This window comes from Carettochelys insculpta, chromosome 12 (assembly GCF_033958435.1).
Source record: "Carettochelys insculpta isolate YL-2023 chromosome 12, ASM3395843v1, whole genome shotgun sequence".
Classification (NCBI taxonomy): domain Eukaryota; kingdom Metazoa; phylum Chordata; order Testudines; family Carettochelyidae; genus Carettochelys; species Carettochelys insculpta.
The window spans coordinates 42,224,006-42,237,039 of NC_134148.1; the positions used below are offsets into that span (position 1 = coordinate 42,224,006).

The 13,034-nt window shown below is 40.4% G+C and overlaps 1 protein-coding gene across 2 annotated transcripts in view; it reads left to right on the forward strand.

Moving 5' to 3' along the window:
• The window catches only part of MAP2K5 (mitogen-activated protein kinase kinase 5), a 205,271-nt gene that overhangs the window by 142,907 nt on the left and 49,330 nt on the right, over positions 1-13,034 (forward strand). For both annotated transcript variants that reach the window (XM_075007039.1, XM_075007040.1), the window contains exons 18-19: positions 1,703-1,729; positions 2,038-2,073. In XM_075007039.1, the coding sequence (XP_074863140.1) occupies positions 1,703-1,729; positions 2,038-2,073 (63 nt within the window). The remainder of the gene's footprint in view (positions 1-1,702; positions 1,730-2,037; positions 2,074-13,034) is intronic.

Sequence of the window (13,034 nt, forward strand, 5' to 3'; positions counted from 1 at the left end):
AAAAGCTTTTATTTGAAATGCTTTTGAATCCCATTCTAAGAGCAGACGTGATATCATCTGTGTTCAGTTTAAGAACTGTTGATAATTATGCTGGGGTTGTTTTGGTATTAAACCTGTATTTTCCAAATGCATACATACATGAGACTTCCGCACTGCATATTTTGATGGGAAACAAAGTGTTTATTCATTGCATTTAAACATTTTATAAGGAAACTAAGAAGTATTTCACATCTAAGAAACTGAATCAGCCTAAATTTGTTTCTTAATAGCCAATTATGAAAGGATCTTTTTATATTCACTAAATATTTTGCTAATTCAAATTGCTCATTAAAAATACAGATAGATGTTTCTACCTATATATATATTTCCCCTTTTTTCCTTAAAAAAAAAAAAAAAAAATAGAACTATGCCTGGGTACTATAATACCTGCTCCATTGTTGGTATTTGTTTTCAACCTCCTTTTCTCTCTTTTCTGTTGCCTTTTACTACTTGTACAGTATTACTAAAGGATCATGCCTCTGGCTGGACACTGTGGGGGAGAGGGTCCAGAGCTGATGGCAGCACTATAGCATTTATCATTCTGGCACTATGCAACTGAGAATATTGAATGGAAGGGGCAAAGCAAGTGAAATGTGTTGGAGCCTAAAACAGTATTTTCACTACATAGTGCCTTGTAAAATAGACAGCTCTTTGCCACTTGTTTTGTGATTAAAAATGGGTCCATAAAGTTTTTTTACCTGCCTGTGAAAAGTTGTAATTAAGCAATGTACGCACTGGAGGTGTTGTGGCCCAAATACAGATACTTGGGTTTCTAAGCATTTCATTCCAGATTGTGCCTGTGTTAGTAACCTGAACCATACTTGTATATAGCTATTCACATTACAAACTGTTTTAATTATTGTAATTATTAATATTTTTGTAATGTTTGTTAATGTGGCCTAACATTTTTCATAACTTGTTACAAATTGTTTTGCTCCTGAGTCGCAAATAAACAACTCTTCAAAATGCTGATTTAAAATTTAGAAAAGATTGGACACATTGATTTGGAGTCTTTCCTTTGTGATTTAAAAACAGTACAAAGTTCTCCAAACTCTCCCGGCATACAGATGGCATCATTCTACTTACAGTCAAAGTAAAACTGTTTTGAAACACACAAAAAACTTAGATAGAAGTGGAGTATTAAAGCCTTTCCTGAGCAGAGGCAGATAGTTCAACCACATAATTAAAGTTTTCTTCACAAAAAAGGGATTGTGAGCAGACACTGGCAGTAATCCAAAATTCTAATTTCTGACTATGATTTAATTTCAATTTTAAATAAATCGGTTTTTAATTTAAAAAGAGTAAGCTTCATAACATTAGCAATGATTGCAACATTAAGCCCAGTGTTCACAATCTAGCAATATAAAACATTATTTATATCTGAATCGTAAACAGCCTTTTGAAATGGATTATGGTTTTTCTCCCTACTCTAATACAACCTGGAGGGTACTAAAAAGTGTTGTGTGAAATTAACATTCTGCTGACTTTCGCCTATAAATGAGAAGCGAGCTATTAACATTTGTGTATTTTCATTATGTAAATTGTGTTAACACATGCCCACAAATTGCCACCAGCGATGCAATAATTTTCTCTCAGTGATCATAATGTGTCCAAGTGAGTCATTTTGATTATGACATGCTAATTACATATTGCCTTTTTTCAGATTCAGAAAAACCAGGGATCTTTAATGGTAAGCTTTATGAGTTCAGAAAAAAATTCACTTTTCTTTTTCCTGATGGCTGCTTCCTTTGCATGCTTGAATGCTTTGTTTTAAACTTAGCAAATTGCATTTTGAAGAAAATGCAAACCTTTAACTGCCTGTATTAGATTAGGTACCATTAGAAATAATAGAACATCCTGAGCATCAATGTTTTTATAAGAGTTTGCTGCTGTTGATTAATCTTGCTATATTTTATTGCATTAATGATTTTTTCTTTCCACTCCACTGTAAAGATATTGCATATAGGCTAATACTTTTTCCCTTTCTCCTTTCCATAGCAGCCTCTCCAGTTATTGCAGTGCATTGTTGATGAGGTGAGTCGTCGTCTTATGTGCTTTCACTCCTAAAGTCATTCCTAATGGAGTGGAAAGCTTATATTTTGTTTCCTAATGAAGCACAATGCCCAACATCCTCAGAGCACGAGTTGCCTTGTACAGCTTGCAGCTGTAGAACATGAACTGGCCTTGTCCCATTTTATACTGCTGTCTGACTCTTAATGTTGAATCCTTGCAAAATGAGGCTGTGTCAGAGGCAGGTCCTTATGGCTATGTAGGCCCTAAAACCTGAACCTGGTCATGTAAATTGATCCTCTACTTTGCCAGATGGTATGGAGCACAGAAATTAATGTGGTATCGTTGCTTCATATCAAGCATATTTAATGCAGTTTAGATAAGCGAAAGAGGTCTTTTAAAGCTGAAATGTAGACAAGAGTGAATTTGACTGTTGTCTGAAGATTTTAATTCAGCCAAAGGAGAGCAACAAAATTTAAGGCTTAGAAATTTTAGAAGTGAGCAGGTGACTATGATTTTCTTGACCAGAAAAACTTTCTCTGTAAGTCTGTAATGGGACCCACTTACTGTGCTAATGTGTAGTTTGATTTTGCAGGTACTGAGGTGTGGGTAGTTTGTAGAATCTCATACACACATATAAAAGGGGGTACAGGTACTTATTTATACACTCAGCATCTTGAGAACATTCTTTTGCCTCTGTAGAGTTCACTTTTGGTAGGAAGTTTGTGATGTTCCTTGAAACTAGGGAGCAATCAGGTACCTCTTTCGAGGACATGTCTTGTAAATTTTGTTTTGTTTTTAGGTTGCCTTTTTTTTACAGGTTTGTAATGCATGATGCTGATTAGAAGACTTTCACAAAAGCATCCTAAAGATTTTTTTTTTTAAATTAGCAAAATTTCAATGATGTTCGGATCAGGCTGTGGTAGTGGGACAGGTTTGTCACTTCTAAATTCACTATGCTCATCATTCCAACCTACTCTTTATATTGCACTCACTTAGCGTGATTTAAGCTCAAAAATGTGATGCCTGTGGCCCTCAATTTTTGCCCCAGGGCTCCTTTATTGATCGATGCTGCCTCTATTAGCTGTTGAACATTCCTTTTGTACTGCAGTCACCTGCAGTGGATTTTGTAATATTTTGGTCAGAAAACTACCATATTGACTCAGCTGAGTTTCAGATGCTACACAGCTGATTAGCAGAGTGCCCACAGCCAGCAGCACTTGTTTCTGTTGATGGGTACATCTGTACATGCCTTCGTGCACATAACAAAATTTATTCTAACCATGAATGGAAAAAATGAGAAGGCACGCTGGTGACGACATGCTTGCAGATATGAACACAGGCATTAGGAGGTATTAGACTAATGCTCATTTGGGTCTTTGAGCTTCTCAGATTTCCCATTACCTCCATTCATTATTACTATTTTGGCAGAGCCTTAGAGGTCCTGATTACAGAGTAGACCCCACTGTTCTAGGTGCTGTACATACATGGAGTGAAAAGACTGTCCCAAAGAAGTTGTAATACATTCCTATACTTATGCCTAGGATGTGGCTGGTAGGTGACTTGCCTTTAGTGACTTGGTAACATTGCAGTTCCCAAATCTAAGCTCCGCTCTGTGGAACGCAACTACATGATGTGCTGAAGCTGCTTGCAGCTGTCACATTTTTTTCTTTTTTCTCCAAGCTGTCTCACCTTAAGAACTCTCTGGCCAGGAATCTTGGTGTGTTCCATAAACATTGCTGGGCATGGAGAGAGCGAGCGAGCAATGGAGATGTTTCAGCATTTACTTTACGTTCTGTAATATGCCACTGAGATGACATTTGCCTGCGCTAGTGATGGAGTGCAGTGTCCTTGGGGGCACGTTAGGATTTTTGTTTTCCATGTGCAACTCAATTTTAAGCTGTATAAGTGCAGTTGACTTGGTACCGTGCTCACTTGCAAAAGGGAGAGGGTTCATGTCAAGAACACTTCCAGTTTGTGGGAAGTAGCTGAGTGAATTGGATCTGTAGTGTTTGCTTGGCAGGTCTGCATTGTTAGAGGGTATTTTAATACGATATATGGAGCTTAAATTAATGGTTGCATCACCTGCAGGTGCTGACTCTTGGCAGGATAGTGTCTGGGTGGGCATTTATTGCATGGGTTATTGTGTTCTAGGTCATGGGTTGTATTGTCCTTAACAGCCATTGTATTTCTCCTTTCTTTGTGCTTTGTAAGGCATTCTGGAGCCCCTACCTCCACCCCATGTGCACTAATGTTAATCTTGTTTTCTTTATTCTTCACTTGCTTTTTTCCCTGCTCCTCCTATTCCCTCTCCCTCAGCTCTTTGCCCGTGTTGGGGAACAATAATGGGACCCACTTACGGTGCTAATGTGTACTACTCTTTCTACATAAGGACCTCGTGAGAGCCCGTCTGTTTATTATCTGGTATTGTACAGCTGCTGCTGTTTTCAGTAAGTTCTTGCTAACGTGGGTATTAGCGATTAGAAATGTTTAGTGTTGTAAGACTGATTATCTTGGGCCAAATGCTCCCCTCTGCTGTCGAGTAGATAGAGGGGAGACAGGGGCTGAGGGGTCCTAAAACTCACAGGAGGGGGGAAACAGAGCTCTGCCGCTCCCCTTCGGTTTGCAGCTGCTCAGCACAGCATGCTTTCTCAGGAACCCGCAGATATTGACGCTGAATTCCCCACCTAGCTTAATGAGGATCATAACAGCTAGAAGTGATGATCTGTGGCTTCTCTCTCCCTTGGAACCGGTAGTGCACAGCAGTGGACCACGAGCAGCACTCGGCTCCTGAATGAGTCATACTACTGCCCTGGGTGTGGGGAAAAACAGCTGAGAGCAACTGCCTTTCCATGTGGGTGTTGTAGGATTGTGAGGACGGGACCAGAGTTCCACAAGCTCCCAAAGAGCTGGGAGTCCATATTTCCTCCCCACTGAGCCCAGACGGTAGTGAACTGGAGTCGTCGTAAGTTTAAACTCCTGGTCCTTTTCTTGACTTTAGCTGTGACCCTTCTACGTGAAACAGGATAATTTGGGTCCTTTCTTCCTAAAAATATGAGTAACACAGAGTTGTTTTAAAGAAATTTCCCTGAATGTGGGTGTCGAGTGGCAGTTCTGTGCCCAACCATGCTGCTGCAGGTGCTCTGAACTCAGGACCTTGGTGCTTCTGTTCAGTGATCTTGCGCCTAACGTGGGATGGAACTTCATTCTGACGTCTCTGCTTGACTCAACTCACGTAGATGAGCTCCAGGAGGAACTCCAAAGGGAGTCATAAACCAGGTCTTCCAAGTTGGCTCAGGGTGATCTAATGGGGGAGCAGTGTTCTCACTATTTTCTCCATCTGTATGTGGAATAAATTTTATGTGCACCCCAAGGCACGTGCAGATGTGAACCACCAATAGAAACACACACTGCCCACTCTGAGCACTGTGGATGTTCTGCTAATCAGCTGGGCACCACCTGAATCTCTCTTGCTGGTTGCCCAAGTGCTTAGCGTACATGGAACACAAGTGCAATATGTTGAAATTAATACCGCTTGATTGTTTTTTTTAATGATAGTAATGCTGAATTAGCATAAAGATCTTGATTCTTTCTAACAATCATTTGTTCTATTGGCAATCATTATGTCTCTAGGACTGTTGTTATTCATTCCAGCAAAACAGAAAGTAATTCAAAAAGTTAATGTTCTGTTCATTGATAATTATATTTAATTCATATGATGTATCGATGAGTAAGAAGTTGTTCTTGTATTACATAGGTATTCTGGATTGTTAACAAACCCTGTATGTAAAGTGACACATTCCATAAGAAAAACTCTTATTTAGAAATATATGTTGTTGTCTCGAAAATTTAGTCTTTGATGTTGTTTGTTTTTAAACCCATGGCTGAAAAATTCAGAATCATAGAAGAGTTATTTTAAGGCTGATTTTTAAACTGAATTTTATTTTATTTTTTAGCCTAGCAAAAACAAGTTATAAGACTCCTTAACTATTGCAGATCAAGAGAGAAGTGGTTCTTTGCATGAGTTAGGGGTGACATTTCTCTGCAGAAATTCCAAATGTTTAGCAAGTAATTTGAGAGGTAATTGTAAACTGTAGTGTCATTTTTTTTAAAGGTCTTTATTATTAATAAAGATGGTCAGGAATTTTTTCACTTTTTTCTGATCAGAAAATGCCATTCATAAGTGCAACTTTTTGTGAAAACATATCAACAAAACACACTTCAGGAAGGATTTTAAGGACGCACCCAGAATAGCCGGTCTGCCAGGGCACTCATTTGAAATGTAGACGGTTCAGGTTCAATCCAGGTCAATTTGGGAAGTGCAGGTTCAAATCCTGCCTCTCCCTGATTTGGTGCATGGGCTTGAACTTGGATCTCCCATATTACAACTGAGAGGAGATGGTATTCAGCCAGCTCTCCATCCCTTCCCCTACCCCAAACAATTGCGTGGCTGGGGCTGCTGAGGTGCCAATACTCAGTATCAGCAAGTGCGGGCACAAGAAAAGCACTGAATTTGGAGCCCTTCAGATTTTTCATGACATAGAATTCTTGTTTTCTATCTAGCCATAGTTGTTATTGAATTATTATTTGTTGCTGCAGCTGAGTGAGGAGTAGTATATGAGTGGGACCCTCATCTGACAGGTTCTTTTTGATCCAGCTATCAATAGGATATGCCAATTTAAACAACAATCTTGTCATAGTTTCTTTCCCTTCCATGATGGAACTTATGCTTGGTGGTCCACAAATGAGGATATCATATAGGTTGAACCTGTCTAGTCTGGCACTTTCTGGTTCAGCAGCATCCATGGTCCCATATGATTTTAGTTAGCCGGATTTCCACTTATCATGGGTATAGTCAAGTTTCTCTTGGTCCCATAACATTTGTTTGTAGCCACCAGTCCTGGCTGTCAATGTTCTGTGCTGTTACTTAACTCTAATTTCCCTCTAAATGTCTTCTAATAGCCCAGTGAGCAGTGGAAGCGTTGGTAATGTGCTAGTCAACGTTGACCTCCTGTGGTGTGGCAAATTCTGTGATATGATACCGGTCAGGTCCCGAGGGTGCCAGAGGATAGAGGTTCAACCTGTAGTGTTAACATCAGTTCATCCAACAGCACATCCTGAGTACGGCGCTAGAATATCAAATTACACCATCAACTGTGTTCATCTCTGACTCTTCAGAAACGTTATGGGGGAATGCTGAGCAGCGACGGTTAATCACTACAGGGAAGGATGTACACCAGCTGCTATGAAGGTAGTCTACCCAGTAGCACGGAGTTGTGCTGAAAACAGAAGTTTAGTGGCTAGCTTGAGAGGTGTCTGGCTTGTGGCCCAATTGTTCCACAATTGCTCAACTGCAGAATTTGGTGTCTAGGCCTATAGTTTCATTTTTTTTCCATAAAATTATTCCTCCTCTTTTTGGCAGTGAAGATAATTTGGAGACGTGTGGCACAAGAGTAAATCTGTGCAAAGTTGCCTGCCAATTCCTTGTGCAAGTGCTCTTAAAGGTGTAGTCTGCCCCATTCATCTCAATAGGTAGACTCTTAAACTTGAAAATTACAGTTTAAAAATCTACTGTTGTGTTTCCATGCTTTCGGTACAAGCCACGCTCCCAAATTCCCCAATGTCGCAACCCGGCTGTTCCCTCCCCAGCCACCAAAATTTCCAACTTCCCTTCTAACTGCTTTTTTGACATGGCTGTGTATTAACTGTAGAGAGACATTTAGTTTATTAAAAATCTTCTATTTAATATTTAAATGAGACTGCCTTGAATTTCCAGTCTGCTACCCAGTGCAGCAGACTCTGCAGCAGGGTCTGGAATTTACGTTCAGTTGGTCATAGAGTGCATGGAGCTGAAGTCATGGTGCATTTTTGTGCCCTCCTTGTTTCTTCAAAACAAGAAATTGCATTGCTCTTAAGTGTCATACCTACAGCTACACTACCCAAGAGGCTAAACGTGAGAGATCTTGGCTTGTAGGTGTGTCAACCTTCCAACCATGTCTGTAGGCTTTAAGGGTGTCAGTTACAAGTCCAGAGATGCACAGAGCGATGAAACTTGGGCTATGGACCACATCCAGTGGGCAGTGCACTCGTCTTAAACAACTGGGAATTATCCCCTGAGCTTTCCAGGGCTATTTGTTTTTTCTTTTATTTAGTTAAGATACCCTTACTAAGAAACCAGTTGTTGTTGCTTCCATGGGTGGATGACTGCTTTAAACCAGGTTTCATTGCACCATACCATTTGTGGAAGCAAGCACTGTAGTTAAACTTGACTTCCAGCTTCTAACTCCTTGGTTTTCATAGCCTTCTCGAAGCGATTCATTCTTGGCTGAAAGTTTTCCTTGCTGGTCTCAGCACAAAGGTGATTTTATTTGTTTTTTAAAAAATTCAGCTGTTCTCAGCTACATCCATGGTGGGTGGGGGATGCAAATTCTTTTTATTTTGTTCTAATTGAATTTTTGGTATGTGCATAACTTGAATCAGTGACGCTAGTGTCATCTCACAGGGCCAAGGACAGACAGGATTATGGATTCGAGTGAGGAAGAGGGATAGCAGGTAGTGTGGAGTAAAACGGAAGCAGGGATTGTTTTCCAGATAGGCTACTGGTATGGCCAGCCACCTCCCAGTGGAATCCTATCGTTAGGGCAGAGTTTTTGGTGGCTCCCCCTGTGGGGTGCGATACGGGGCAGCTCCTGCAGTCACAAAGGATTGCGGATTACATGGAGGATGCAATAACCACTTTTTCAGCCAACAGATACTGTAGGGCTGGGGGTGGATGTTCCTCAGCCTCTTGGAAGCAGTTGCAGACAAGGCAGAGGATGCGGATAAAACCTGTGACACGTTAAAAGATGCTTTGAAGGCACTTCACTGTAACCCTGGGTTTTTCTCTGCACTACCACTCTGTGAGGGATCGTTGGCTGGACCAAAACAGGATCTAATCCCATCTTGTTCCCTGCCTGTCTGATCAGCAGGTGGGGGCGAGCAATAGGCTGTCGAAAGCAAAGCAGCAACTGGCAGGACTCTGTATAGGTGGTGTGTAGGAGGCTTGTTTTACAAAGCACGTGCTAGCTGTTTTTATATTGTCTTTTTAATAAATGTAGCGTTCTTGCCTTACTCCTCGTGGAAGAAGGGGCATAAGCATTCCAAGTGCCTTTTACTTCCTTTTTTTATACATTACTCTCTAGTAATTTTGCTTGCTAAAGTGTGCACTATGATTCTAGTAGCAGTGAAGCACTAAGGTGAATAAAATAAATTATCCTTAATCGACTGTGTTGAAACAAACTCCATAGTCCTATCCATCCTTGGTCCTGTGTGCTGACCATTGGAAACTTCAGATTTAGCATATGGACCTGAATGAGACTACTAGCAGATACACAAACTGCTTTTGTGAGTAAGGGATTACAGCATTGGTGTTACTGCATATTTTGCAGTTTTTAGGACTTTAAAACAGTCCTAGTTTGAATAAAATAATTTTATTATTTTTAGTCATGAAAGCTTAAATTTAGATGTTGACATATGAGAACATCTCTTTTATTTTTGGTTTCTGTTTGTTTTTTTCAAATCTCTTTGTTAATTCACCCCTCCCCCACAGAGAAGCTAAGCTTCACAGGACTGCAATTTAGCTCAGATTGAGGGAGTTTACAAGCTCCACAAACTGAAGAATTCAGGATGTGTTTCTTTCATGATGCTGGGAAATTTAAAAGCAAAAATAAGATTACTGCAGTGTTAGTATTCAGACATCAAGCCCTCAGATGTCAACATGTGCCCATATGTAAGACTTCTGCAAAATTAATTTGCCATAGAGCGCATACTCTGTAGTAGTTTCTATTCCTATTCTCCTGATCAAATGTAACCTTTCATTTGCTGCTGTGGCATATCTACAAAAATATACAGTATGTGCAACATGATCAAATTAATGTTGCAAGAGAGACAATGGGCTTTTGAGTGTTTAATTTCTCAAACTTAATTATGCACCAGTATTTGGTTTTGCTACACTATACAGTATAGAATGGCAGACTGCATAAAATGAGTATTAAACAGAACCTGACTTTTTCTTTATGAATCTTTTTATAGAATTTTTCCATGTTGCCTTCAGAAGGCAATATGTAGACTTTACGTATGTTTGTTTATTAATCCTGAAAACTTTTGTATTATGTTTCTGGTGAGGGAAGAAAGTCAAGTATCACAATATATGCACATAAATTATTGCAAGTATATGCTTTATAAATAGACATACGCACATAAAAACTAAGAATAATATAGTTCATCATAATTTATGTTCTAGCCTAATTGTTTTTGGCTGTACTTTTATTGAGACTGTGACCTTACTGGTGTATGAGATTCAAAGACTTATAGGAACAAGGTAAAACCACAGGTAGGAATTGCTGAATAATTACCTTTAGACCAACCTGAGCAAGAACTTTCCCAAGAGGGTGAGCTCATTTAATGGTTCCTAAAACTCAATCTTGTGGATGTCAATGGTCATGCTTGATTATTTGCACAGTTTTATAAAAAAAAAAAAAAAAAAAAAAAGCAATAAAAATGCATTGGGAGTATAGAGAGGAAAAAGGCAACAAATAAATGGTTTTAGCTTTTCAAGTGAAGTCCCCTTGGTGGGAACAGGAAGAGGCTGTGTTTCATGGTGCTGTGCCTTAGCTATTTGAAAAGAGTGTGCATATCCGTGTATCTTCCCAAACATTGCTGTGCTCTGGTAGCTTATGATCGACAAGAGACCAGCAATGAGAAGAAAAAATTCTTGTGTTTGTTTTTAGAGAGAAAGCAATTACAGTTACGGTTAAAAGATTAACCTGTTTTCCAGCTACCTATATACTTATCTGCAAAGGATTTTAAAAAAGCCTTCAGAGAGCCATATTAACATGTACAAAGCTTGGCAAAAGGTAAAAAATGACATAATATACATTGTAGGTTATTCCTAAGGTTATTTATATTGTTCATCTTTCTTGCCTATGCCAAATTCTGGAAAACATTTTACAGTAACAAATGCCAAAGAACAAAAATGACTGCATAGCTTGAAATATCTAGAGTGTGATTATAGGTGAGATGATATATATTTATGCACAGAACTACATATATAAATCCCCTGCTCCACCTCTCCAAGAACATGGGTAGTAGATAATGATAGCCCGGTAAACTGCTAGTTTTGGCTTGATTTGAGGTGTTGAGGGTCATCTCCGTGTTTTGGTGAATAAAACAGTGGCCTTTCAACCTTGTTTCCAGTCCATCTGGAGATCCTGAAATAAATGAGTTTACTGCTGACACTCCAGTCTCAGTAGACAGGCTTTCACACCAAAATGCTGCCACAAGTAATTTGTCACCCCTGGCACCTACCGCTAAGGAAACAGCAAGAACTGACCCAATGTAGACGTGTAGCCATCTTTCACCTTCCAACTCAGGGTTGGCAGTAAAATTGGGACAGTCTTAAAACCCTGGGTATCTGACTGTCTTTCAGCCTCTGTGGTATTCTGCAAACTTTGTTACTCTTAAGGAATCGCCTGTAATCAGACTTCTGGAGAAATCTTAAAACAGGTTTAGTAAGGCCTCAGCAGCCTGGTTTGTAAGGAATATTGTGTTTTTATGGAATACAGCTGAACGTGATCAGTAAGTGAATCTATTAGTCACATTTAAGTACATTTGTAACTACAGTATGTTTATTACACATAACTGCACTGGGTTTGTTTCTGGTTAGTGTAAAATGTAGTGCTTCTGAATCCAGATTGAGTTTTTATCTAGAGCTGTCTTTCTCATAATTAAATGTTTGGTACAGTGTAAAAATAAAGGTATGCTTTGAAAGCTCATGTTAAATTTGATAAGCAGTAAAAGAGAAACAGGAGACAATAGTGCCTAAAATTTCTGTGGCCCTGTTCATGTTGGTCTGGTATTTCAAAACTCTGCTTACGAGAGTGATTTGTTAAGCACTGCACACGTGCCTCGTAACATACAAGAATCTCTGCCTAGACAATGCTGCAGCTCAGAGCCAGGATACGCTGGGGTAACTCAGTGATGGGAATAACTTGCGTTTGGTTTGCTCTGACATTAATTCTCTTCTCTTGGCCATAAAGCCAGAGGGCCTTATCTTCTGAACAGGCACGCACAAAAATCTTGTCTAATATAGCAGTAGCTCTGGAGCTGTGGAAATGCCTGCTGAGGGAGGGGGCACAGGAGGCAGTTGCCCAGGCCTGATGATGCAGAAGGACCTGGATATCCCAGATGATGATGCTGTTACTGCAGTAGTAGTGGTAGCCAGACCCCTGGCCCCTTGAAATTGCTGCCAGAGCGCCGCATAGTATGCTCCAGCAGCTCAGGGCTGGGAGGGAAGACACTGTGGTCTAGGCGGTGCTAAGAGCTTGCAGCCGTCCAACCTTGACCTCTTCCATCCTAGGCCCCACACCTTCAGGGGGCCAGGGCAGGGTCCTTCACACAGCTTGTCCAGGGTGCTGACAAGGCTGGCAGTCCCACTGGCTTTGACAAAATGTCACAAAGGAAGGGTTAGCAGCTGTGCGTAGGGTCAGTGAGGTTGTGCCAGATCTGGCCTCTGCCTTTCAGGTGGAAGGGCACTTGGGATTGGTCTGGTTCCTGGAGCCACCTTGGGGCACATGCTGCTATAACATGTTGGTGGGAGGAGGTTGTAGGTTGAAAGTTGGTGTCATTGTCTCAAGTGTGTTGTGAGTCTTGATCATTATTATCTTGCGAATGTTTCCAGGAACAACATGCAACCTACTGCCGCAGCTCCTCAATCTGTTCCTTCCCAAGTGATCAGGTGCACCCCAAACGCACATGCACACGTACACCCCAGATTCATGGGTTCAATGTAGTGGCATCTACATTTTTGCTCCCCTCTTTCTTTTAACTTTTGGGACTGGTTTATATGACTAAGGTGCTCAGTGGTACTCCAGTTCCCCCAGAAGATAGATTGCTCGGTGCTTTTCACACCCAAGCCCTTTGTCCCAGAGTAGAAGGAATGAGTGGGG